Here is a 26,893-nt window from a genome sequence, read left to right on the forward strand (position 1 = left end):
CAGTCTGGCTCGCCTATTCCTCTTGAGTGATTCTCACATCACAAAAGACATATATAGAAACAACATGATCAGCAATAATTTCTCATTAAGTAACACACACACAAAAAGAACATTTAATCAATTCAAAAACTTTAACATGTTCAAATTAACATATGGTTGGGATACACTTCAGACATTTTAGGATGTATGAAACATAGGGGTGGATCCCCAGCCGGTGGCAGTCACCATTGCTTTTCCTGAAGCCCTGTGGAAATGCCATGCTACCACAACAGAGAACCTGGTCATCTGATTTCATCTGATGCTGAGGTCTGCATTCCCTCTCTCAGGTGTTTTCCAGAGCTCCCAATGTCTCAGGGAATTCCCTGTTATGCTTTGGGAAGTGAATTCCTTCACTGTGGACAATCGCGGCCAGCTATGAATGGCCCTGTATGTCCTGTGATATCATTGCCATGTTACCAAAAGGTTATGGGATGGCTGCAGCACCCATAAAAACCATGCACCTGAGAACACCTAGGACTTTTGAATGGCTGCAGTGTTTCATAGCTGCCTCTCCCCAGTCATGGAAAACGTTGCATCAGTCTGGATGCTAAGCAGACTCTACCGTTCAGAAGGAAGACCAGGGGTCTGGATTCAGGATAGCCTCAAATCCAAACTGTGCCGCAGTCTGCCTTCGGACCTGTTCACACACTTCTCACTGATTTCACTGGTGAGCGTCGGAGGGAGCACCTTGACTCAGGCCGTGCAGCAGTGAGTTTTACAGGCTCTGCACATGGCCACAGTTCATTTCTGGATGCTGGGTATCAGGTGCAATGCTGGTGTAGACATTGCATGAAAGAGGGGAAAAAGCTAAGCACAGTGAGGCACAATCGTGATAGGGCTTTAAAAAGCATGGAAGAGATGGAGGGCTGAACTGTCCATCAACAGACTCTGCATATCAATAAAACTGATCTTGAAAAAGGCAAAGGACCTTGCAGCTCCCATCATGCACACAGCACTGTACCACACCAAGAAATCAGCACCACGGGGGCTATTTTCTTATATTCCAATTCTAAAAAAGTCTGGTGGTGAGCAAGAGGGATGTGCTGACCTCCAAGAGCCCACGGTGGCTCTGCCTGTTGGGATCCCATTCGAGCACTGATGCCTTCACAAGGACTGGGAGCCTCCGTCAGGCAGAATCCAGCCTTCAAAAAGCAAAATCCAGATGCAGTGAAACTTGCTACCAGTCCAAGAGAAGGCGAAGGTATAGATTTGAAGATGGCTGAATATTTTCCCTTTTTTACTGTAACATTACTGTGGTCGGAGTCTAACTTGGGTTGCATTTAAAGCCAATGGAAACATGTGAGTATAGCTCCAGAAATAATTTGACACTAAGTAAATCATAATTATTTCTGTCTTCTAAAACAGAATACAGGTTAATTAGCGCTCGGATGTCTGAACCATCTGCAAAAGATTAGTTAACTAATGAGCCAAAATACATTGCAGCTTCTATGTGGGTACAAGGTGTTAACAAAGTAAATGCCTTGCAGTTTCCCTGGGCACAGTATCAGCCATATGATTTTTGGGGCCATGTGCTAAACATTATGTGTTATCTTTCCTAGGAAGCTTCATTTCAGTTAATTGTCTCTCTCTCTTCAGCTCATGGGGAGTACACAGAACAAATTGCACTTCATCTCGAGTGTATTTGATGAAAGGCTGAGAGGTCTGGTGTCCTGAAAGAAGGTGGGTTTTTAACAGGGAACAATTTGTGTTTATTTACAGACTCTAGGCAAACAGACTTGTATTTCAGGGAACTTTTAAGTCAGTATGGCCGCTCTGAAGAGCTTGCCCTTCCAGATCTCCGCTTCAGAAACCTCCCTATTCCTTGAGTTCAGACTCACATGGGATATCTTGGGTTTCCTTTCCTCTGTTTTGGATAATTTCGATTTGTACCTTCTTTTTGTCCAACAGTGGAGAAGAACTCCTGCCAGGTAAATGGATGGGTTTTGCAGCTGCGTGACTCTCTGATGTCAGGCAGGATCACACCTTGAACTAGCTGGTGTTGAAAGGTGTAATTTCTACCCTCCCATTGTTGCCCTTCTCAGCTATGCCTAAATGCAACTGAATTTTAACATCTGGAGGCCAAAAAACATTCAAAGCTCGATTCAGCTAGGAGGAAGAAGCAAGCCCTTTCAGCAGCCCAAGAGACCTAACTGATGGCTTGGGAGGGATGTTTGCACCTGTTGCAACATGTAGAATTATTTCTGGATTTTTAACCTTGTTTTCATTCATTTGTGGCAATACCTTGGCATTGTGTTCCCATGTAGAAACAAGAAAAACAATGGTGAACTCTCGTTGAGGATCTTTCTAGGATCCTTTCCTAATTAGCTCTCCCAAACGCAGGAAAACTGCTCTAGCTACAAAGGGGACAGGTCACAGCAAAAATCAAAATGCAGCCCAGCTTCTAAAACACTCCTGATTTAAGATAAACCTGGCTCAAAGCTTGTACTTTGTGGATGGAAGCGAGTGAAGATGAAGCCTGAGACAGGCTGGCTGTGCTATACAGGTGCCTCCTGAATGTCACCTGGCTCGGGGCAACCTCTCACGTGCAGGACCCCAAGGGGAAAACAGACACTACACGATGACTGTAGGGAACTACTGAGATTCAAACAATTAAAAGAACAGGAACAAAACAAACATAATGGGACAAAAACTGACAGCAACTGTTCCAAAGAAACACCATCAGATGGAAAATCAAGCAGTACTCCTTTGCCATTAGGCCCATAAGAAATTTGTTCTACATGCAGCTGGGATGAAAAAGAGGAAACAGAAAAAAAAGTTAGGAATTTTTTGAATCACGCCTTGCAGAGGGATGTTTGGAGCTGCAAAATTGAAGTGGTTGATGTGGTTTTCTTTTCAGTTGTTTATTTTTCTTAGAAGTATGACAAGTGGCTCCTTCACGTGCCAACAATTACAAGACAGGTAGGATGTTCCTGTTTGTTTTTATAGTATCAAAATTAGGATACAAGAATGTTTAAATAAATAAATAAATGGAGGTAGGATGTTCCTGTTTGTTTTTATAGTATCAAAATTAGGATACAAGAATGTTTAAATAAATAAATAAATGGAATCAGCCCTGTATCCTAATTTCCATATTTGCAAGACAGAAAACAAACATCGGAGAGAGTGCAACAGAAAATGTCTCAAAGCTGTGAGAATACATCCACCTTCATTTGGAGGGTCCCGAGTCATTTCAGAGCCTGAACCACGCTGGGTGCAAGAATTGCCTGCTGGATCACCCGCACTGCGCTCATGAGCTTCTTTAAAGATACTGCTGATATGGGAAGTGCTTTTTATATAATTTGTGCTGACTTAATAAATGCAGAAATCAAAATCCTTGGGCTTCATCTAGCAGTAGTTGAGACATCTTTGATCCTCTGGGCTGGCTTTGGCTCAGAAGCTGTGTGACCAGACGGATGCATCAGCAAATGATCAGACGGTTTCTAGTAACCCAGAGAGCATGGATTAAATGCCTCTGCGTTGGGTTATGTTAGCAAGCAAGTATAAGGCCACACATATGATTTTGGTCAAAATATTTTAATTAGTATCTGTTCAATAAACAACTAAATGAGTTGAGTAATCAATCAGACTACTTAAAGCTATGGCTTCTGCGGATTTACTAGTCCCACTAAATTCCTGCAACTCACATTCCTCAGGATTGTAACATGAGGAACTTGCATGGCTGCTGCCAAAAGCAGCCAGACCTCTGACGTGTCTCAGGTCACCACCCCAGTTTGCAGATCGTGGTAATGCTGGACTGGGCAGGTCAGTTTGGGGGAGACACTTTGCAGGGGACCAGCTCGCATCCAGGAGCATGGGTGTGTGCAGTGCCCAAGCTCTGCTCTTCACTCAGGTCTGGGTCTGTACTTTTAAAAGATTCTTCTTTTTGACGGAAGGTCTCTGAAGACATTTCACATGACAGTAGGCAAAGGCATGTGGCAGCAGCAGCTCTGGGCTCAGAAATGCAGGATTTGTGCCCCTTTGGACTTGCCATAAATTTGGCGCTTGGCAGGATCTGAATTGACTCAGTGAATGAAAATGTGCACCTTTTGCAGGGCTTTTTCAAAACTGGCTGCCTACCCCTTCCAAATAGCATTGCATTTTAGGAAAAACCAAAACGTTTTCCCTGTGAGAACTCCCTCTGCAAGCATGGATCCAAGCCAGGGTAATACCATACTCTGCAAAGCTGTGCAGTTCACATGGCACAGGATGAGCGTCCCTTCTGGATAATGCTCTGTGAAACCAATGGTTACACCACAGCAGCCCCCTGCCACCACCTGGTACGGCAGACACAGTCATGGTAAGTGGATCAGCCAGGATCGTTTCCAAATGCAGGGCTTGAACAGTGAGATGTTCCCATTGCTGCTCCATGGGAGCTGGCCATTTTACTTCTCTGCACATCACGCTGAGGTTTCATACCCCTTATCCTTCGCCTCCCCCACCTCCTTGCCCCAAGCTTTTGTGATTAACATGGCAATGGAGATTGAACTGTGTGCATACATTGATTTGCCAGGTAGTCTGGCAAAAGAAAGCGAATCCAAGCTACTTACCTCAGTGCAGACCCCTTTGGCGTTGCAATGCCATAGCCTTTGGAGTCCAAGTTACCTCCCACCTTCATGGTGTCGCAGGGCTTCCGCTGCTCGATGTACTCATTCATCGTGGACTCCAAGAGGTAGGCATACTTCCCTTTCGACTTCCTCACCCGGATCATCCCCTCTTCTGTTGTCCTCACAAAAACGGAGGGTTCGGCTGACTTCATGTATGTCCACATCTTCTCGAACACTGCTATTTTGGATCGCTGTGTAGGACAGCACAAACCCAACAGAAGCATGAGCAGAGGTTTGGTGCCAGCTGAGATTTCCAGCTTGGACTGAACACATACTCACATATCAGATGGGCCATGGAAGGCAAAAGGGGTAATGGGATGTTAACGAACCTCCTGGCATTTCTGCACCAGAGCCCAGATCAACCCCTGGTTTCTGCCATGTATTTGTGTATGGCAAGTGATTTTGCTGATAAGCAAAGGGCAAACCAAGCCAGAAATCATGAGATGGTTTCTTTTGGAGTTGCTCAGAGTAGGTCCTTGATAACGTGGGGAAGCACATGGATATTCCATATTTGTGTTTACAATCACAGAATATCATGTGCTGGAGACACTGCCAGCATTCTGAGCGGCACGGGAAACTGGGTTTCTGCTGTTCTAAGGACAAGCCCAGCAGGTCCTAGCAAGGTAAGGAGAAGCGAGAGAAAAAAACAGATCTGGGCTAAGGATGAGAGAGGATGGGCCTGGAGGACTTGTCAAACAAGGAGCTAATCAAAATATTTGCATTAAAGTTTCCTTTTTACCCTAAAAAATTCTTTAGTGGAGCCAGCTTCCAAGGTCCCATAGGCGATTTCCGTCTGCTTGGCCAAGTCCTCTGCACTCTCGATGGGAGAAACCATCCTTTCCACAGTGAGGAAGGCAGCCAGGTTAGCTGTGTAGGAGGATATGATGATCAAGGTGAAGAACCACCAGACGCCACCGACTATGCGGCCAGAGAGAGACCTGGACACAGAGAGGAGAGTCAAACAGGAGGAGTGTGAAGGTCCAAAAGGCGCAGCTCACTCTTGCCGGCCCATCATTTACTCTGGCATTTACCCAAAGTCACGTTCTCCAGCTGCTTTCAGGGAAGCCAAAAGCCTACCTCAGTTCTTGATCTGCTTTTCAAAGCGTCAATATAATTAAAGGGGGGATAAAAAATCTACAGTGAAAAATAAATTAACAATTAGCTGATGGAATTTGCTTTGCTTTTCAATTCCTTTCAGAGTAGATAATAATATTAATAATAAGACATGGAGACAACTATGAGGCAGTTAGCTGGGCAGGGCAATGCCCATCCAAACAGCAGCTCTGACGAGGTCTGTCTGTGTTGTGCTAAGTACCCCCGGTGGGAAGGAGTACCAGCATGGAGCCAGACCAGATATACAGACCAGCTGGGATCACTAGGTCAGCTCCTCCATCATCTGAAGTTTAAAAACCAAACCTCGGTGTTTTTCTAAGACATAATGAAGCTCAGAGAGTATCTATGGCCTTAACGAACAATTTGCCTGCTGACATTATCTGGTTTGTATTCAGCAGGTGGTTAGACAAGATGTTCATAATAATGCCTTAAAATCTAGGTGCACTCGCTACAATCAAATAGCCAATTATCTGTAACCACTGTATATCTATAGAGGAAAATTAAGTCAAGCAGGCAGTAATTTATATTAAAATATTTTCAAACAATTTTAAGAGTGGAAGATAATTTTAGAGTGATGCCAGTATTCACGCATTCTGTCTGAATTATTTATATGTTCCTTCTCTAGATACGGAGCACTGTCCAGACAGAAGGTAGCTTACAGTGCTATTTCATGAAGCCTGACTCACCTGCCTGTGAGAAACACCATTTATTTCCTTGTGGAGGACCATGACTCAGCATTGCCTTCCTGCTGATGTGAGCCACTCCACAGAAATGTGATTTATTGGATGGTAACAGAGATATCCCAGTTCAACTAAGGGCACTGGATCAGCTCATGAGAGTGTGTGCCATGCCGTGTCCGGGTCTGCCTGAAGCCCTGGGTCCAGCTGCTATGGTTCACTGTGGTTTAACACAACTTGACAAACAAACCTGATTGCTCTGTCACTCCGTTGAGGGAAAGAACATGCCCTGCTAATCCCTGAAATTAGAACTGGAAAGTTGGATATAATACTGTCGGAAACCCACACAGCCCACCAGCTGCATGACTTATCTAGGTTACACCTTCCCAGTTTGTCCAGTCTGGTTTTAAACGCTGCTGGTGTGAAGGCAGCTGCTCCTGCAGACATCACGTCATCTCCCCGTTTAGATCAACCCACCCTGAAATCTCTTTAGACAAAACTCCTTGAGATCACTTGCCAGCAGCGAGCAGGCGCAGCGGCTGAGCTCACATGTGCGCGGTGTGTGGGGCAGAGCAGAAAGGACGTGTTTGAATACGTGGAAATAAGACCCATTCCACCACACGTGTGGACAGCCCCATGCTCCTGGAGAGTGATCACAGCAGCTTTCACCGTGGCAGAGAGATACTGCAGGAAACATGACTGCAAGTGATTACGGAAGGGACAAGCAGTATTTTACAGCTATGACCGAAAGGACTGCTATGGTTAGAGATGGACTGGGTTTTCCTCTGCACAGGGGACTCATTTTGGAGCACAGCCTCTGCCCTTCCCTCTGATTTCTTCTTCTATGGACTTTTCTGAAACTGTGCAGCAAAGTCCATCTCACCCTAAACACAAGCTCCATGAATGACTTTGAAGGATTCACCTTTCAAGGTCTTTCAGGAAAGTCTACAGGACCCATCTCCAAGGTAGTACTATAGAGAGTTCACAAATTCTTTTCTTAATCATCCAGATCTTAAACCCCAAGAAGGATATGACAAAGAATATTCTTTCCAGCTCTACAGCCCACTGGCATGGTTTCCAACCATAAGCTGTGTGCTGGTTACCCCATCCTGCGCTGTCACGCAAACCTCCTCCTTCACTGGCAACTGCAGCAACGTGGCTGAGCAGGTTGATGGTCCCTCATCCCAGATTATTTTTTATGCCTTCCCATCACTGCCAGCCAGAGAGGGGGATCAGGGATTTGTTGAGGGAGTGCTGGATGCTGTGGGAAAGGCAGGCACATGGGCACTGTTCTACTCTATTTTTAAGTCTCTAAGAGAGATGTGCTCACCAAAAAAACCTCTGGAGATGGCTAGGGACCTCCAGGGATGATTGACCCCATCTGTCTCAGGTTGGGAGGAGGTTCTTCCACACCCCACCCCCTCCTACTGAATTTTGAAGGAACTAAGATGACTAGGTTGGACTAAACAGCTGTCTCAGGTTGGGAGGAGGTCCTTCCACACCCCACCCCCTCCTACTGAATTTTGAAGGAACTAAGATGACTAGGTTGGACTAAACAGCTGATTTTTAAGTAGCTCAAGTTAGGTGACATAAATGTGACCATTGTGCTTCCTATCTGTGGAGAATATTCAGCCTGAAGGACTGTCAGCACAAACAACTTTACCTTTTGTCTCATATTTGGAGAGGGATTGGGGAGGGAGGTAGCTATGGATTCAGCTCGCATGTCTTCAGATTGATGGGGAAGAGGGAAAAAAATACCTGTCTCTAATTAGTCTGGGTGATGTGTGCTCAGGGAAGGAAGCGCTCAGAAAAGGCACAGAAGCATTAAGCAAGAGTAACCAGATAATGTCAAATACAACAATCTCTGCTGATGAAGGCCACTTTGAGCTAGCAAAATCCATTTGCATGGCAAATAATCACATTCATTTCCAGCTGCAAATTATACAGCCTTTCCTTCCTGACGAAGCTGGGATATTTCTGAGACTTGTTTCAATCCCTTCAGCGGCAGTGAGCCGGATTCCTGCCTCTAGACCCTCGACATCCTGGTGATGTTCATTACTGGCTTATCCCACGGGGCTGCCTGCTGTCAGCTGCAGATGGCTTACGCTTCCCGGCTCCCGCACCTGGCATCGACAGCATGAAAAAGTAACTAGGGGGTATTGAGACCGGGAGGTAGCAAGGAGGTCTGGGGAAAACGGGACAGGGGGCTGTAGCTGCCTTCCCACGGGAGTCAGACGGGACAGGATGCGCACCTGTATGAGGCACCAGTCTCATCTGGGCTGTGCCTGCTGCTGGTGCTGGTCATGTCTCCTCATGATGTGAGATACTGTGAGGAGGTGAGTGCTCACTCTCCTAGACTGTGGAGGAGACAAGAGGAGATAAACATCTTGCTATGACTGCCAGCATGGCTAGGGCTTCGTCTGTATGATGTTTTGCTGCAGACGCTGCTACAGGGCAATGTTTGCCCTCATTGCTAGGTAGACTTGGAGCTAGAAGCTGTGAATCTAAGCTGCTGGAAAGACACAGCATATGGGCTCTACAGGGCATCGTCCCTTTGCTCCGTGGTTGTGTAGCATCTAACACACCCAGCCGCTGGCCAGTGATGAAGGTTCTTGGAGGCTAATGCAATACAATAAAAAATATGATAATAGTCATGATGAACCATCACACAAGCAGATGCGATCCCATGTGACACGGCCAGAGCTCAAGGGCAGCAAACACAGGTTAAACAGCACAAGTACAGTTTCTCTGGATAACCATGTTGCCTATTTAGATTTTGAGCCAATGCCTGTTACTGCTCATCACTGCAAGTGGTCGGAAAGACAATATCCATTACCATCTTGTTCTGTTACTTCTGTAGACCAAGCAGGAGAGCAGCAATGCTACCATCACGGGACACATTTGCAAAAGTGCCTTTGTAATTTAGGAGATAATGTCCCATTTCTAAAAGTGACTTCAACACTAGGGAGCTAAAAGCCTGGTCAAAAGCCAGTGAGACTTGGAGTTACGTTTATGCTCTAGTAAAAGCAGTCACAGAGGAGTAGATATACCTTGTACTTTGAAGTCACTTTGAGATTTTGAAAATCTCACTCCACAGCTAGATAACGGGAAATGACCTTCCCCTTGACTAACAAATGTTCTGCAGCTTGAGTCCCAGCTTAGGTTCATTTCTCTTCACTAATGGGCAGTATGGGATTTAAATCCTCTTGCATGGAGAATTTACATGTCCCCATACCCGTTCAAGCATAACATGAAGGCAATCAGCTCTCCGCTGTGTGGAAACAAGTGACTCAGTCCTCTGCAGAGCTAAGGTGATACAGAGCACACTGGTTAGTACTTTAAAGATATGCTAAGATTTGGATGTTTGGATTTGTCTGTTTGACCTCTGGATTTATTCACATTCATTATCATAGCAATACTTGTGAATAGAAGGAACTAAAAAAAACCCCAAAAGAACAACCCACAACCAAAACAGAATAAAATAAGCAAGGACAACAGTGAAAGAGGGTTTAATGGATGGCTAATTCCAGGATGCAGAAAGGGATGGAATAGCTAGACAGACTAGACTGTATGTTTTTCAACCTGTATTATTCCTTCTGCACCTACACTCTTCCTTCCTACACAATCCAGACTAAGATGTCTTGCTTTCTTCTTCTAGCCCTACCTGTGCTGGTTAAAATCACACTCCCCTCCTGCTTCCTCTCCCTGACTTGGGGTCCTGCCTGCCCCTCCCAGAACAGTGGGAAGAATGGGGATCTCCTTTCCAACATTACCCTTGCAGGAGTAACGAGCAAATACCGTGCCCTCATTATCCGTGGTGCACAATCTACTCAACATGAGAGCTGGCTAGGAACCAGAATTTCAGCACCATGAAAAATTCTGAAATTGTAAACGAAACCTTAATATTTTCGATCAGAATGAAAAGATAATGGTTGCAAATGTCCTCTGAAAGTAGCATTCCAAAAATGGTTGGTTTGGGTCTGCCCAAGATTTGCATTTTTCTGTTACTTGATGTTCTCGATGTTTCATTTCTGAAAGGCTAAAAGGTATAATTTTAACATGGTAAACTATTTTGTTTCTGCTTTCTCATTGGAAATAATTTTCTTTCAGTTTTTATAAGACATTAAACTCTTAACTACTATGTGTATAATTTAAAAGATAATTCTGGAATGTGCTATTTTATACCTGTCTAGTGGAAAAATTGCAGATGACCAAGCTGAAAATAATAATTTTGATTTTCTTACTTAGATGGTTTATTCCTTTTAGCTCTTCTTGCAAAGCAACTGCATTTTGCCAGTAGAAAACAGAAAAGAATTGTAACTTCCCTTTGTTCCCGTGAAGTGATTTTTTTTTAAATGTTCCAGACTTAGCATTGATGGATTCTTCACAGAAAAACAGAAAATTGTACAGCTATAATCTCTTATTTCTGAAAACAAAATGCAATCCTTGATCAAACAATTTGCTCTTTGATCTTATCCCTTATGGAAGGTAGGAAAAGCCGACAGGAGTTTGCCTCTGCTTTGCCGTCTTATTAGAAGAGCATAATACACTTTTGCAAAAAACATTACGATCATCAGAAAATATACAAAGGAAACCTCATTGGAAAACTGTTCAAGCACCATCTCAGCTCTCTCCCACTTCTCCCTTCCCGCTCTGCAAATCCATTTCTTATGGAGAATTACACCTAAAGTGACAGTGTTTTAATTAGAAGTGCAGATCTGGGATTCTAAAGCCATTGCTGCTTTGGGAGGATTTCCCAGATTTACTGTTAAATTCAATTCTAATAAAGGCTCACTTAGTCAACTGACATATTTGTCACTGAATGAATTAATGCAAAACTGTTGAAAGAAAAGCTCTTATATGCTTGTTCTACTGATTGTGGGTCAAATCCACTTTTGGTCTTCTACCCACACAGACCCTCTGATCCCCGACACTACTCCGCTAATTTGATACTGACTCTAGATAGTTTCATGGGTCTATCTGTGTAGTGGATTAGTTGCAAACATTTTGCTCCAGTTTTGTTCTTATTTTAAACAAATCTTCAACATTAAACTCTGTCAATGTAAATGAGCTTTGCTTTTTCTGTGTGTCACAGACCATCTGGCACGATCGGTCTCACAATTTTATCTCTGACCCTGATGTGAACCCCACATTTGCTTGAAAAGTCTGTGAATAGTCATAGATAGAAGAACAAACTTAGCATGGGGTTGTGGAGCTGCGAACGGCTCTGGGTGCATCCATCACGCACATGCTGCAAAGCTCTTATCCTCTTACGCTCTGCTATGCCACGGGTAGTTTTGAATGAGCTGCTAAGTGTCATCAAATCGGAGTGATTACAATGCCTGTTTCTCTGTCCATGCTGTATTATTAATTTCCTTGCCATTATTAGTTTGCGCTTACTTATTATTGAACCCTACCTCCTGGTACAAGAGTCCCAGCTGCAGTGCTGAGCTTTAACATGGAGTGTGAAGAGTGCCCTTAGAAACACAGAAGAATGTTTTTAATTGACATTCTCATTTACCTCTCCCAGTGGTACAAATTCATTCTTCAGCTCCCCTCACAACTTTTCTGCAGAGGTAACAGCTGATCCCCTGTGAGTAACATCACCCAGTGAGACAGGGTAAGCAAGCTGAGGGTGCAGGTACTGGGAGTCCCATGCTGGCTGTCTCTTGTTTTTCTTTTTACCAATTTTTGTTTCAAAAAAACCAAACAACCAAAACCAGAAGGAAAAAATTTGAGAGCTTCTTAACTGCCATCTATGGGCTGCAGATCTGCTCCTTCTCATGTTCTCAGGCAAAATGGATTACAGAATCCCAGCAGAAGTCCTTTCAAGAAGAGGCCTTGGGATCACTTGCTATGTAAATATTGCAACGACTGAACATGTCTGCAAATACGCAGCATCTCCCAGATTCAAAGGAAGGATGTGTATCTGTAGGGCTTTAATTATAAGTCATAGCTTATTTACTGTTTCTTTCTGCCTGAGCTAATGGCCTTGGACAGCAGTACGTGGTCCCTCTCCCACCGTTTCATCTCTTCTTTTGCAGAATATGTTGGCATTTTTTTCTTCAATTTCCCTTTAATGGGCAAAACCTCTTTCTAAAATGAGTTTTCCTGCTTAGTCAGAAATGCATCATGCCACTTGTGGTTCTCCAGTCATTGGAGTTTGGATTGCTGCAGTGCTAAGCATAAGCACCACTACATGGAGCAGCTACGTGCTGTTTTCAAGACATTCACTTAGAATTTTGACAGGGAACAGGTACCTAATGGCCAAGCCAGAGGAGTAGCATCCAGGAGCTCTTTTTTTTGTTCCTCGAGAAGCCCTGCCACTTTATGGGATCCACGTTAGCTTGCTTCATCTCTCTAATTCAGTTCCCAGCTGTAGGAGAAGAAGATGGATCACGTTTATGAACTTCGCCTGGGTGGGTGGCTAGAAGTGTTGGTCACCAGGTGGAATTTTCCTGAGTTGCAGCTTTGCCCACTTTCCCTTCCTGAGACACAATCCCAGCAGGCAGAGGCAGCATCAACTAGGCCCAGCTGTGCAGGGGTTAATTTAGGTACTCAGTAGCAGCCTGCAAGTTGCTCTCTCCTGTGGTCCTCAATGGACACAAAACGCAGCCTGCTGATATGCAACCAACACAACCCACCTACTAAGCTAACAATGATGGTGTTGGAAGCACTAGGTGCTAAACATGGACTGACATGAGCAACCAGCTCTCCTCAACTTCAGCAGGACCCGTATATCACCCATGGTATAAAACCACTCCCACGGAGCAGAGCTGAGGTATGCCCTTCGCCCAAGGGAGCCACCATCCCTGAGCAGTCAGAACTGGCTCCTGAAAGGAGGTGCTTATCCCTAAAACTGCAGGGTAATACACCCAGCTCTTCCAGAGGGCTGCTAAAAGCATCATAAAGAAAGGGTTAGGATAGAGGGATGAGGTGGAACCCTAAGAAAAAATAAAAGTATGGTTGAAAGGCAAAACAGACAAATCCAAAGAAACACACTGTCATCCTCTTAAGTGCAGGGCACAGCATGCCTTTCCAAGTTGCAAACCAGGGTAGTTTAAGGGATGAGTGTTTAGATAGATGCTTGCTGAGAAACACGTGGTCACTTTGGGCTGCTTGGCAGCTCTGGTGAAAGGCAAAGTCATCCCTCTCCTGCAGTTTTGCCAGCTTTTGCTACAAGGAAGAAAACCCCTGACTCTCGCCATGCCTCTGAGCAGAAATTTAACTGTAAAAAAAGCTCTTCATGTATTTCTCTCACTTTGGTGACATTTGTTCACTTTGCTGAGAAAAACTCACAAGGTGACAAGCATAACATTTTGTCAGAAGCACTCACTGGAGCGCCCCAGGAGATTCATTACTCAGGAACTTCCTCAACCTCAGGTGGCCCCAAATTTAACAGCACTCATCCTTCTTTTTAAACAACAGCCTATTGTGCTAATGTCCTTTGCTGTGTTGCTAGATTTTATATGCTCTCCCGCAGTCTCTTCTTCAAAGTCTGCTTGATAAGAAAGCTTTATTTTTCCTAAAGATTTAATATTTTTTGGATTATATGCTACCGGTTCTTCATTTTTCCAAGATCCACGACCCCGTCGACATGTACTCACAATTTAGAGCTCCATTCCTGAGACTTCTGGGCAATGCTGCAATAACTTAGTTCAGACTTCTTCCAGGGTGCCTTGCCTTGGTGTTTGGTTTTTTTTTTTTTCTTTTCTGTTTTTTTTTTTTTTTCCTCTGTCTTTTGTCAGATTTTCCGATATGATGAGAGAAAAGCCTTTTCTGGGAGAGGAGTGTTTTCTGCGCTGGAAGATTTTTGCTCTGAGCAATGTTCCCAATTATTCCCTTCTTTTTCTCTCTCATTTTTGATTTAAAATGTGACCCCTCATCAAGACTGTACAAGTTACATTTTCACCATTTTCACTTTTGAGCCTTTCTTTTTTCTACAAGGGCATACCGTCTCCCTTGTAGGAATGGTGAGGAACGAGTCTGGTTTCCCCAGCCAGTGTTTTTTAGAAGAGCTTTATGTGCACAGGAGTCTTTTAATATTAAAACTCTCAAACTGTGAGGGAGAAACATGTTTAGTGTTTCTGCTGCCCCTATTTTACCTGCTAAGATCCACGTGGTGATTTTTTTAAATTTTTTAAGGCTTTGGAAGCACTGCTGTGATGAAAAGCTGCCCCCTCCCTCTGTTTGCCTCCCTGCAGCCTGAGATCTTGCTTCTTAGTGAGACCTTCAAGAAATGAGAGAGGAGAAAATTCCTCCTATGGGAAAGCTTCCCATGCACTTGCCTCCTGCAGCTGGGCCCTCGTAGACCCTTCTTCACATCTCACACCTGGCCACAGTGTACAGGTCCTTATTTTTGTTGCTTTTGCCTTTCACCATAGAAGAACTCCTCTTCTCCCCTCTTCCTTTCTCCTCTTTTCCTGTTCACACATTTGCCTCCTATTACTTCTCGTCAGAGTGTGTTGGGAGATTTCATTAGGGTATATAACATGCTTTGAAGTAGTCCAAATAACGGTGATGTAACACTTTTGCACTTCTATAGACTCTTTTATCTGAAGATCAAAGTAGTAAGTTATGATTACCATGATTGGATTATTGCTGCTTAGCCTTTGGATCTAAGGGTAAGCAGCAACTCTTCTGGGTAGGTAATATTCAGAATTACTGGATGATTTTATTAAATAGATTGAATGCCATAAAATATGTGGCTGCTTAAAGGAAGGGGTGTGTGCACCAGCTGCAGGCCCTTTCCTACCATTTGATGATATGAACCAGGTGGTCCCTAGCTGACATTGGCTCCTCCTACCCAAGTGAAAATGGAAGGAAGACCAAGACACCAGCATGAAGAACTTCTGAGGTGACTCCATGCCCTGCCCACCCCCAGCTCCAGACTCCATCCAAGCACAGCAAGGCTTTTGCCCCTATTTCTTAGCATGACCCACATTTTGCTTTTCCCAATCACTTGGCTTTATTAAGCTTTTCACAATGAATAACCTAGCATCTCTACCACATTGCAATACATTTGTCTTCACCTGCTCACTGTTTTGGGCTGTTACAATGGACGTTGCTCCCTGTATATACACATCTCTGAACTTCTTGTGAAGAGGGGGCACGGGGCTTGCCTGGTTACCAGAACAAGTAGTTGGGATGAAATCTGGGACAAAAGCAGAACAAGTACGAAAAAATCCCAAACTCCAGTGGAACAATAGAAGTACTCTGAACCCAGTGGAAGGGCATGAGGTTTTGGCCAGCTCCGAGGGTTAAACTAGCAAAGAGCAGCAGTGGATGCTCTATGTGTTGTGAGCCAGAACAATCTGAATTGTGAAATTCAATGTTCATTCGACTGTGTACCCAGAGAGCGTGCACATGATAACTTAGTGCTGATAAAAGTGATGTACAGCATATGGAAGAGTTATTTAAGCAAGGCTTCCCTGTGAAAACATGCTCAGGGCTTCCCATCTTAGCTACAATATTTTTCTGGAGTGCCAACATTAAAGCAGCGTGTGACAGGCAGCCTTGCAGAGGACACCTCTTCAGGGAGACGGAGGTCATTCAGCTCCTCACAACCCTTATTCTTTGACAAAAACACTTGGCAATCAACCTAGCTATTAGGAAGACACAACCATGCGCAGTCCTGACTGCAGCTCAGAGGATGTCAGACCCCAGCTGAGCTGACTGCTCAGGGATAACAGGTTAGCAAGAGGGAAGAAAATGAAAAGAGAAAACGTGTTTCTCTAACTGATTGAAAATCGGCAAGTCAGAGTACAGCAGAATAGGGAGTTCCTGGAGCCTCAGAGGGTCTCCTGACCGAGTCACGGAGAAGGCTATAAATCTCAGAGGCACCCCTACAAACCTTAGTGATGCTCGTGATCCTGAGCCAGTGCACAGCATGAGAAAAACAAGCGTGCCATTTCCGTGTCAGAGAAGCCCTAATAAAACTTCCCAATAGATTAAGAAACTGGGCAATGCACTGCCCCACCGCTATTTTTAACCTTCTTTTCAATTAAAAATATGAGAAGCATTTACCTAGTCCTGAAGAAAAAGATTGCAAATGTATTTTTAGCTTAATAAATCTGCTTTTGGATCAAGTGTTTGACTTCTTCAAACACAGCTGGTGGGACGATTAGTAAATCTGTCACTCAGTGGAGGGACTTTCAGCAAATTTCTTGCTGTCCCCCAGAAACCTCAGTGGCAAAGGCCTGAAGTCAGAGCTGTGGAAGAGTGACTAGATGTGCCTGACAGGGAAACCATCCTGAGGAAGTGGCTACCAGATCAATGGAGTAAATATTCATTACCTCTGCAGCATTTAGAAATTTTCAGATGTCAGCGTGTGGAAATTCAAAAGACTTACTTTTCCTTTACAGATGAAATTGCATTTTCCCAACAGTATTTTCTCAGTTGGTTATTTCCTTCTTCTGAGTCCTCAGCATCCTTCAGCATTTTTCCAAATGAAAAAGGGGATAGCAAGAATGACTTTTTTAAAAAGAATTTCCATTTTCCCCTGGCTGCCACATTTTGGTTGCCATGGAAGTGCGCAAACTCCAAAGGGGACTGTTTAGTTAGATATTGTGCAATTTATCAAGCTGCTCCTCTGGTGACTCACTTTCCCTGGTTAAGTGCGTTTCAGAAATAAGTGTGGTCATCAGTTCCTGGTGATTTGCAAGTACTGCTGTTACCCTGCAACCTGAATTTCCTCTCCCTGGACATAATTAACTCTGCCAGGTAGAGATAATTGCAAAATCATTTGATACACTTATAAAAAGAGAGACGGCTTTGCCAGAAGTTGAAATCCTGATTTTTTACTGTTATTCTTAAAGACTAACCTCAGCTCACTCATTGAAGCAAACTGCCAAAAATAAATGATCCTGAGCTTTGTCCCCATGGACAAGCCTCTAAGCCTCCTGGATTCACCCCATGTTAGAGGAGTTAGGGATGCTGAACCAGCCTGGCTCCCAGCCTGGCTTGGCTGCCTCGTCCCCCAGGGCAGCCCCAGCATGAGCTGCAGGTTGCACGTGCCCCCCAAGGAAACGACAAACTGCTTCTTCCTTCATTGCAAAAAATATGCCCTTTCCCTCCGGGCTGTGCAACGATTCCGGCTGGCAGTCAGCAAGCTGGTCTGTAGAAGCAAGGACACCATCTCCCACGTCCCCAGAGAGGCTTCAGCCAGCCCTGCCAGCAAGCTCCACTCCATCACCCCCAGACCCTCCTGTGCAAACAGGGCGAGGGAAAAAAAAAAGCATAAATCTTTCCTCACTGCCCGTGGGACTCCTGCCTTGGGAGAGCTTGCAGAGCTCTCCAGTGATCTCCAGGACAAGTTAAGTCCCGTTTAAGGTTGTAACGGGTACCACAAGGACAACAGCAGCACTGTGCATCAGGCCAGAAAGACAGGCAGATGTTTGAAGTGTCAGAGGAGCCTACTGAAATCAAGAAGAGTCGCCAAATAAACACCGAGGCTCAGCCTTCATTTCAGGAAGGAATTAAAATCCTTTTAATTGCTAAATGCAGCTGGTTCTAATTTCCCTAAATCTAAATTTTTAGCAAAATAAGTAAGTGCCCTGCAAATGTAAGTTAAAAAAAGAACAGAACAGAAATAATTCCCTTGAAACAACCCAAATCAAACCTCTCTAAGAAAAAGAAAATTTTTGTCCTAACCAATTTCTGATTTAGGTCTTGTCTAAAACCAGATAAAATCTTTCAGTACTAGGAACATCTTGATGAAATTTAAAAGTGCTGCTATTTTTCAAGGTCCCTAGAGGCTAGTTTAGGAAAAAAACCCTCAACAACTTGTGGAGTGATTTTGCTGTTATTTCCACCAGCTCTGTGGCTGAAGTCTCCTGTGAATTTTTCAATTGATCTAAAAAGAAATGTAAATAAACAGGAAAAATAGCGGAAGAAAATGCTCAGCATTAATTACAGGTAGATAATAAACACTGTACTTGCTCTTCCACAGACAAACTGCCATGATTGAGTGCAACAGAAAGCCTGCAAAGGAGTGCAGTGAAATACAAGCGGCTGCACACTGCATAGATCAGCCAGAGCGCACTGTTTCCACACCACTAAAACCAAATAACGATGTCCACGAGATGCCCATAAATAATAGATCGTATCTATTGACTGGATGGCAGCCAGCATTTCGCTCTCCCCTTCCCACCTCGGGGCGCATTCATTCATCATCTCTGTGGAAACCTCCCTAAGCAGCATCCCCCTGATAGCCAGGGGTCACTACTTGCCACGTGCCACTGCACCCTGCACGGGCTCCAGCTCCGGACTCTGCAGGCAAGTTAAGACCCATTTAACTCCTTATCCCGAGCCAGCTGAAGGGTGGATTGTATCTTGTGCCATGTCTCCTTGCACACAGTAAACACCCACAGTCTTTAGGGCACACTGGTGTGGCCCAGCCTTTTCCCAGCAGTGGTCCCCTGTGGCACCTTGCACAGACCAGCACAGAATCTCCTTCTGCTCCTGCATCCCTGCTGATGCTCTCGAAATGTCCCCTCTCAAATCTGGCTCTCCCAGATGCAGGCTGTGATGAAAGCTTCATCCATCATTTCAATTCCAGCACAGGTTGACCAGGGCATCTCCAGCTCTGTTCTCGATCGTGCAGATTATCATAAGCAATTTCAAGATGTGGTGTCCCGGTATCATGACATGATACTCTTTTATGTCATGATATGACTGAACACGGTATGTTTTGATCTGAATCCAAAATATATGTGTTTTGGTTCCACAACACAGTATAAAGAGAACCCCCATGAAGTTGGGTTTCTTTCTGGAGATCTCTGTTCAATTTTCCTCTGCAGGGCACAAAGGATGGCTGCATTTACTGGGTGATACTGTGTGACATTTACCCTCCTGTCAAACTCCAGTGGGGACAAGACTCCTACAGTCGCTCAGCTGAGAGAAACTGTGTATATTCTATCTCATGGTACCTTCAAAGGAAGGATAAATGCCTTTCTGGAAGATCTATTTTAGCCAAATGTATTTCATTTTAGTCAAACATAAGTTTTCTGAGTCACAGGAAGAGTAACTGGATTAAATTGAATAGTCTCCAATACACAGGAAATCTCTTTTGGGCTCAAACCATATGAAGCAACACATTTTGAGATAACAAAAAATAGAAGATCGGGCTAGGAAGCTGACAAGAGAAATCTGTGTTTTGCTCCCTGGTATTTTATCCTTTTCACAACAATCAAATAATTTATTTTGTAGAAAATGGTGGGGAAAATGAAAAATTCAGCTGCCTTGTTTTGCTGCAGAGGAGGTTGGGAAGCCCAGACGTCCCCTTGGTCCCCTCAAAGGCTTCAGGTCCATCCTGAGAGAGGAATGGCAGCAACGTGCTGGGTGATAGCGAGGTCCCACTCTCCACAGCTGCTATACACTGGGGTTATTTTAAGCTCTGAAGACAATTTATCAAATTACATTTCTGAAAAATGGTACAATGTGAGTCATATTTACTTCACATTTCTCTTGCTGCAAGCTCTCACTATTGGCTGCGGGATATTTATTACCTCCGATGCCTGCTCTAAGAATCTCTTTCCTGGGTCTGTATTTCACATTTAATGAGTGCTTTTGCAATTTCATGACTGTTTTCTGAAGTTAAGGTGGCACTTTGCAAAGCCTAATGGTTTATGGCCCGTTTCAGACTTCACTGATTTCTGCCCATTACTATGTGCATGAAACTACTCGCAGCTCCAAGATGTTGCTTCTCCCCCATCCTGCTGCGTATCAGCCAGTACTCTGAAAGCACGGCCTTTAAGGGCAGTGACAGGGACCATCTCACCTCAACCAGGACAAGTTTGTCCGTGTAGTAGTGACTGAACCACATCCAGTGGGGACACTGCTCAGTGATGTGCAGAAGGGGGACTGCACATCCCGGTGGGAAATGCTCAGGAGCTCACAGCCTCCCTTGGCTGATGCTATGTACCTGTGGTCCAGCCATTCCATTCACGGCTCAGGAGGGATGAGTTCCTTGCTCATGCTCATATCGCAGCATGGAAAGGCACAGCACAAATTGCCACCAGCTCTGGCTGGGACTCTCCGTGACTGGTGGCTGCCTGGCCTTTGTCACACTCGTCCAGTCTATGCCTAGACATGAAGGCTTCAGAGCTTCAAGGACACCGCTTGACCTCATGTCCAGTAGCCTTACTCCTCGGGAGGAGAGGCTGTGAGCACATAACCCGCAGCTACGCTCTGTCTGGACCAGCTACAGGTCATCCAATTCAGAGTGTATATTTAAAGTGCTTGGTAAGTTGTGACCAGCATACTTAAAAGCTTGATTAAAATTCTGGCTAGTAAGACTGTCCTTAAAAAGGACACCACTTTCCTTCAAAAGCAAATTTTTGTCTCTGTGGGGGACCGAAGTTCCCTGGGGACTGGTCTGAGACGGAGGAATGCACATTTACAAGAGCAAGGAGTTGCTACAAAGCTCACCACCCACTGTGCTGAATGATGTGTCTGTGGTTTTGATCCTACAGTTTTTTTTATGATAAATACATAGTGGCATATGCACTTAAAACAAGTGTGCTCTGGGAAAAAAAAAAAAACAACAAAACCCACCACAAGCCTCCAGACAAATTTCCCCTACTCCTTCCCAAAACAAAACTGAAATAAACAACCCAAAACCTCTACAAAAACAAAATACACCCCTGCACTTGCTCCTTTCTGCTGGGGAGAGAATGACAGAACAGATGCATAACAGAAAACAGAAGCTATTTATGTTGGCTAATACATTACTGGGGAGATGCTGAGAGATTGTAGTGATAAGTTTAGAAGCAACCATATAGGAGATATATTGGAATAGAGCAGATCCCCACCTGCCCACAATGTCGTTCTACCAAGCATTCATTTCTAAGTGATGTGTCACAGGAATCCTGCACTAGGTTCGCGTGAAAAATACATGTGAAATACGGAGTGCACTCAGAGCCTTTCTGTACAACAGCATCCTACAGAAATTCTCACTCTTCTGCTTCCCTCTTGCTTTCATATTTTGCAGAAATGTCCCCCTCCACTTGCCACCATCTCAAGGAGCTGTACTCAGAGTACTGGGAGTCATAATAATGCCCATATTTTGCTTTTCAGATTTTCTCTTCCTGCAAATATTTGTAGTCAGAAAGTGCTCTTGTGCTCCATGGGAAAATATGGGTTTCAATGAAACTGTAATTTTCATTATCAGGATGATCAAATTAACAACATTAAAATAACAGTGGCAGAATCGTTCTCATTTCCCATTTCAAAGCAAAATAAAACCACACTTTGAAATGGTGATTCAAAGCGTGTTGTTTAGCTGGAGCAAATCTTGTTACTTGCATCAAACCCACTGATCTTTCCCTGACACTTTTTATTAAAGATGTTTCCAAATTTGCTATTCTGTAAAGTCTCAGCTTTTCACCTCTCCACGCTTCTCCTTGGAACAGAAACTGGCTATTGAAATGCCCCCAAAGGAAGACATTCTCTTTCCTAAATAAGAATAATGATGACAAGAACAACAATGAGAATGAAAATCACAATAACCTGATCCTAATGCACAGCGCTGTGTACCAAGACAGCGATAAAGTTGAAATTCCCTCTGCTGGGAAGACTTTCTGAACACTCCACCTGGACTCCCACTAATCAATGATCAAATGATAAAACATATTCATAAAAGCTGTCACTATCAAAGTGCCCTGCAGGCTCTTATTTCCACGCTATCCCAAGCTCATTAATATTTGGACAAATTGGCATCCAACAGCCAACAAGCCGGTGCCTGGCCTCCCCCCGCCATCCCGCGGGAGTTTACCGGCGGAATTGTGCCTCCTGCTCGTCCCCTGAGCTTTGGTGCCATCCCAGCATCAGGGAAAGTAACTTCTGCCTACTGTGTTTACCTACAAGAGGTGTATCTCTGCTGGTATTTCCTTCCAAGAGAAGGGAGGCAAAGGCCAAAAAAGAAAGGATGGGGGAAAAAAAAGAGCAAAAGATCTCTTTGCTGTCCACTTTTATCAGAGCATCTCTTCAGATGTCACCAAAGCATGTAGGTGCAGGCATACGCTGCCTGTAAAGTCATTCTTGTGACTAGCAGTGCCTCTGCTTTGAGTCAAACCTGGCCAAAAATGTTCTTAGCCTAAGCCTGGACAAGCATGCCTCTCAGGGCTTCGGTGAGGGTGAACACCAGCTGTGTCCTGCAGCAGGTGGCAGTTTTGGTGCCTGACCCGTCTACATGCTCCCTCCAACCAGCATCCAGAGCAGACCTCTTGGGAGGGATGGGTACATATGATCCACATCCCAAGCCACAGCTCCTTAACCCTTTTTCAGCCTCACAAACCCTAACAGCATCTGCCCTGGAGGTGTCAAAAACCTTAGCCCCTGCCTCATCTCTGATCCTGCCTCATGGGAATACACACATACCACAAGAAAGATCCCTCAGTTTTTACAGACATTACTTACCGGACATATAATTTGTTCAAATAAATAAGAAATTCTATCATACGGCTATTTGGTTCCTGTGCTTTTAATTTTTTCTTTTCTTTTTGAATGCCTTTGTATGAAAAAAGCATTGATAGGTGTATCATGGGCTCCTGCAGTAGGCAAAATCCCTAGAATAAGACTCGTGCAAATATAGATCTCAAAAATGAAAGAGATATTTCCAGACGTTATTTACAAATAAGTCTCTGCTTGTGCCTCTGTCACAGATTTACATCTTCTGCATTTCATGCAGTTTTCCAGCCACCTTATATTGTGCCAGCTTTTCCAAGAAAAATAATCTAAAAGTAATTACAAAAGCCATTCACCAAAAAGTCCCTTTAGGAACCCTTTGGGCTTTGGGTCCTACTGAGCTTTCAGGAGCAGAACTACTGACTGGAATGGGAACCAGCATGAACGCTCAGTACTTCTCTGACCTTTCTAAAGGCCAATAATACTTAAAGCTACTCAGTGTGCTCCATAAAGTTTGACACAGACTATATAACCTTTCACTGGGCACCTGCTGTATTATTTCTCCCTACTTTACTGGAATTTGATAGCTTCCTTATAGTGCTAGAATAATCTTATTTCTAGCAGTAACAGCATAAATGACTGACATCATCTGATTGCAATTGGGTGGCTTTAGAAAAACTAGTTTGCATTTCTGTAAATTCTCTCGAAAGAACTTCCCAGGTCAAATTTAGAGTGGTATTTTTATGGTCTCAAGTTTTAGGTCCCAAATTCATGACTGTGAGACCTGTGAACCCTTGGATCCCATCTGAATCTGTAACTGATTCACAAAACTACACTACGGTTCAGGAAGGAAGGTCAAAAAGAACCTGTTCAGCTCCAAAGCATGCAGGAAGATTAAGCCACATGAACTGGAAGAAAGTTCACTGGGGAAGGCAACCCACCTCGGAGAAATATCACATCCTTGCTGCATGAAAGCTCCTAGGGAGAACCAGAGACTGTTGAATATCCCAAACTCATTCGTCTGGTCGTTGGCTGGCTGGTCCCGTCCTTCCTCGAATTCCTCAGTGTGCCATTCGTAAGGGCTGAAGCGACTCACCAGGAAGAGGACAACACTGACTCCGATGTAGGCAAAAACAATGCACATCCATATCTCATAGGCCAAAGGATCCAGAAAGGAAAAAACTCCTGGTTTGGACTTTTGAGGTTTTTTTATCATGATAGAGATACCTAAACTCATGAACGGTTTGGAAAAGTCTATAACTTCTTCTCGAACCAGAGTGATGGTTAACGGTGCCACAGCCACATCTGCCCTCTGAAAGAAACAGGAAAGAGATTTGCATTCTGGGGAAAAAATATATCTACTAACTCCAGCTTACATTTCTTTGATCTCTGTTTATCCCCACTATCTCAAAAGAAATCAGACAAAACCAATTGCAAGAGAAAGGTTAAAAAGGAGCAGCCGGTAATATTGGTGGATTATTTCCATTTCACCACTACTGATTGCCTGTTCTGTTTTGAAATCACAGCATTTTCTTTTTGCAGCCACCTAGCCTTTCTTGTCTGATTTATCTACTGATGTCACAGTCTGATGCAGATGATTTTTGTTAAAAGAGCTTTATCATCCAAAGATCAAAAGAGGCAAGGAAAAGCCAATCGCCTGAAAAAGCATGCCAGGATGTTTACTTCCATCAGGAACTGCTTTTTGATTGCATAACTGATGCAGTAGAAGAGGAAAAATGTTCCAGTGACACTGATGTGCACTCTCCACTTATTTTACAATCTATCTTGAAAATGGAAAGGGAAATGCATTGAAATGGCTGTTGGCATATACTGTAGAGCTACCAGCAGGAGACAGATCCTCCCACACTACAACACAACGATACAGAGTCTTGGGCACTGATGCTCCATACACCAATTTCTCCTTTTCCTACAAGGGAAAATTAGACCCCTCTGAAAGATGACCCAAACACCACAGACTGTGAACTACCAGACAGAACAAGGTTTTGAAGTGTAGGGTGCAGGTGTATATCTGAGATGATGGAAATGAGTGGCTAGACAGAAAGTAGGCTGGTCCTACTGCTCACCAGTCACATGCTGAGTGTTTGAAATCATATCCTTCTTTTATCCTGTCATTACCATGCAAATACAAAAGAGAGCAAAATTTGGAGATTCTACCCATGGGAAAGTTTAACCTTTCAATACTTGTTCTTCCAAAAACTGAAAGAAAGGGAATCTTGGAACTGTTGAAAGGGAACATTCTGGCATTTCCATAGGCACCCCATGTGCTCCCCTGCCCCCCCTCCCTAAATTGAAATATTTTACTTGGGCTGATTATTTGCATTATCAGAGCTGCAGCCCACAAGACAGCTCAGGCTGACGGAAGGCAGGGCTCCTTCTTACTCCAGGGCTTGAATATGTTCTCAAGTACCAAGAGCTAAGGGCAATGGATGAGGTTAGAAACTCACCCCATAAACAAGTTCTCCCACCATGCCGTTCCACGTTTTGGTGTCGGGGTCCCGGGCTCCGTACTTCCCATCCCTGACGATCTCCAGCCTGTAGTGATAGCCAACATGCTTCGCGATCTCAGCAGCGAGCTCCACACAGTAGCCTTCATATCTCTCATTGCCTTCAAACTGGTTGGCATTCTTCTTGAGCATCACATATGGGTCTTCCTGGCACAGAAAAGACCAATGCTGAGCCACGCTCCACATTCTAGAGATGCACATGAGGGTCTCAGACTGCAGCCCAGCGTGCAGCTTCTGGTCCCCTTGCAAAGCTCTAGCTCTGTGTTCCTGTGCCAAAGGGCACAGCCAACGCACAGTGGGCTTATTTTAGAAGGCACGAAGTATGATTTTTATTGTGGCATTTTCTATTTATTCATGCAGAATCTGTGTGGACCTGAGGGGAATGGCGTAGCTGGAGGAATTTGGGCAACAAACCTTTCACTGCAGTTCTGCAAGGGATATTTAGTGCATCTGAGCTATGAATTTTTAAAGGCATGTGTGCCTATGTGGGCACAGGCAGAATCAAATCTGCTGGACAGGAGAGAGCCCTAAGACGTTTAACTCAGCATGGGTATTGCGTCTCCTCTGCAGACTCACAGTAAGCATTCAACAAACAAGTTAGTAAAATTTCCTGTTTCTGCAGGGTAAGCACATACAATGACACAATACATGATACCATACATTATGGGGTACCTATTATTCCTTCATGATTATAGTGGAGATTTGTTTTTAAAGCTATGATTCAGCGTCTCTGCACAATACAGCTTATCTTTCCCAAAATTACAGCCCCCATTCTGTGGGCTGAATACAAAGCACAGGTATAATGCTCCTAATTTACCTATTCTGATGCCTCTACTATCTTGTCATAATCTTTTGTATTTTCTACACTTAAGAATGAGAGCTCTTTAAAACCTATTTAATTAGCCATAGCAATTTTCAGATACCTTTATGGACCTGGCAGGAAACAGTAAGTGCTGTTATTATTATCATTATTATCGTTATTATTGTTATTATAAAAATGATATAGTACAAAGGAGGGCACATGAGGGGGAAGAGGCAGTCTGCACGTCAGGGGGATGGGGGAGAAGGAGAGATGGGATAGAAGTCACAGCACTTACTAGGATAGTTGTGACTATGTAAGTCCTGTTCTGGAGGCTTGTAGACTCATTGCCGCTTTGAGTATCTATGGCTGCTGGAACCAACTTCTCATCTTCATTCCAATAACCAATCTGCTGAACACAAACCCAGGGTATCTCATTGATATCTCTTTGGAATATTAACCAAGATACGATAACAGTGTCATCCAAACAATATCAGCTCTCTTTGTACGTTCATACCCAACCAGAGATCTCCCCTCCTGACTCTTGATGTCTTGCTGGGGGGACCAGGAACTTCCCCATCCCACCATGACTCCAGCCTGAAAGTAACGTGCATGGTACACCACAGTAGCAGAGTGCTTGTACGCACATAAAAACATTTAGCGCTTGGTTCTGGAGGCTTATTTCCATTCCCTGCTTCCTCCCTATGCCAAGAGTTTCCACCTTCCCTG

At 44.1% G+C, this 26,893-nt stretch overlaps 1 protein-coding gene across 3 annotated transcripts in view; it reads right to left on the reverse strand.

Moving 5' to 3' along the window:
• Positions 1 to 26,893, reverse strand: part of GRIA1 (glutamate ionotropic receptor AMPA type subunit 1) — a 161,431-nt gene that overhangs the window by 29,732 nt on the left and 104,806 nt on the right. For all 3 annotated transcript variants that reach the window (XR_013930010.1, XM_080399376.1, XM_080399377.1), the window contains exons 9-13: positions 26,463 to 26,573; positions 25,306 to 25,512; positions 23,782 to 24,152; positions 5,383 to 5,581; positions 4,587 to 4,834 (exon numbers count right to left, since the gene is read on the reverse strand). Coding sequence is in view for 2 of the 3 variants with exons in the window: in XM_080399376.1 (XP_080255502.1) it covers positions 4,587 to 4,834; positions 5,383 to 5,581; positions 23,782 to 24,152; positions 25,306 to 25,512; positions 26,463 to 26,573 (1,136 nt within the window). In the remaining variant the exon portion in view is untranslated. The remainder of the gene's footprint in view (positions 1 to 4,586; positions 4,835 to 5,382; positions 5,582 to 23,781; positions 24,153 to 25,305; positions 25,513 to 26,462; positions 26,574 to 26,893) is intronic.

The sequence above is a fragment of the Falco punctatus genome (assembly GCF_963210335.1).
Source record: "Falco punctatus genome assembly, chromosome: 8".
NCBI lineage: Eukaryota > Metazoa > Chordata > Aves > Falconiformes > Falconidae > Falco > Falco punctatus.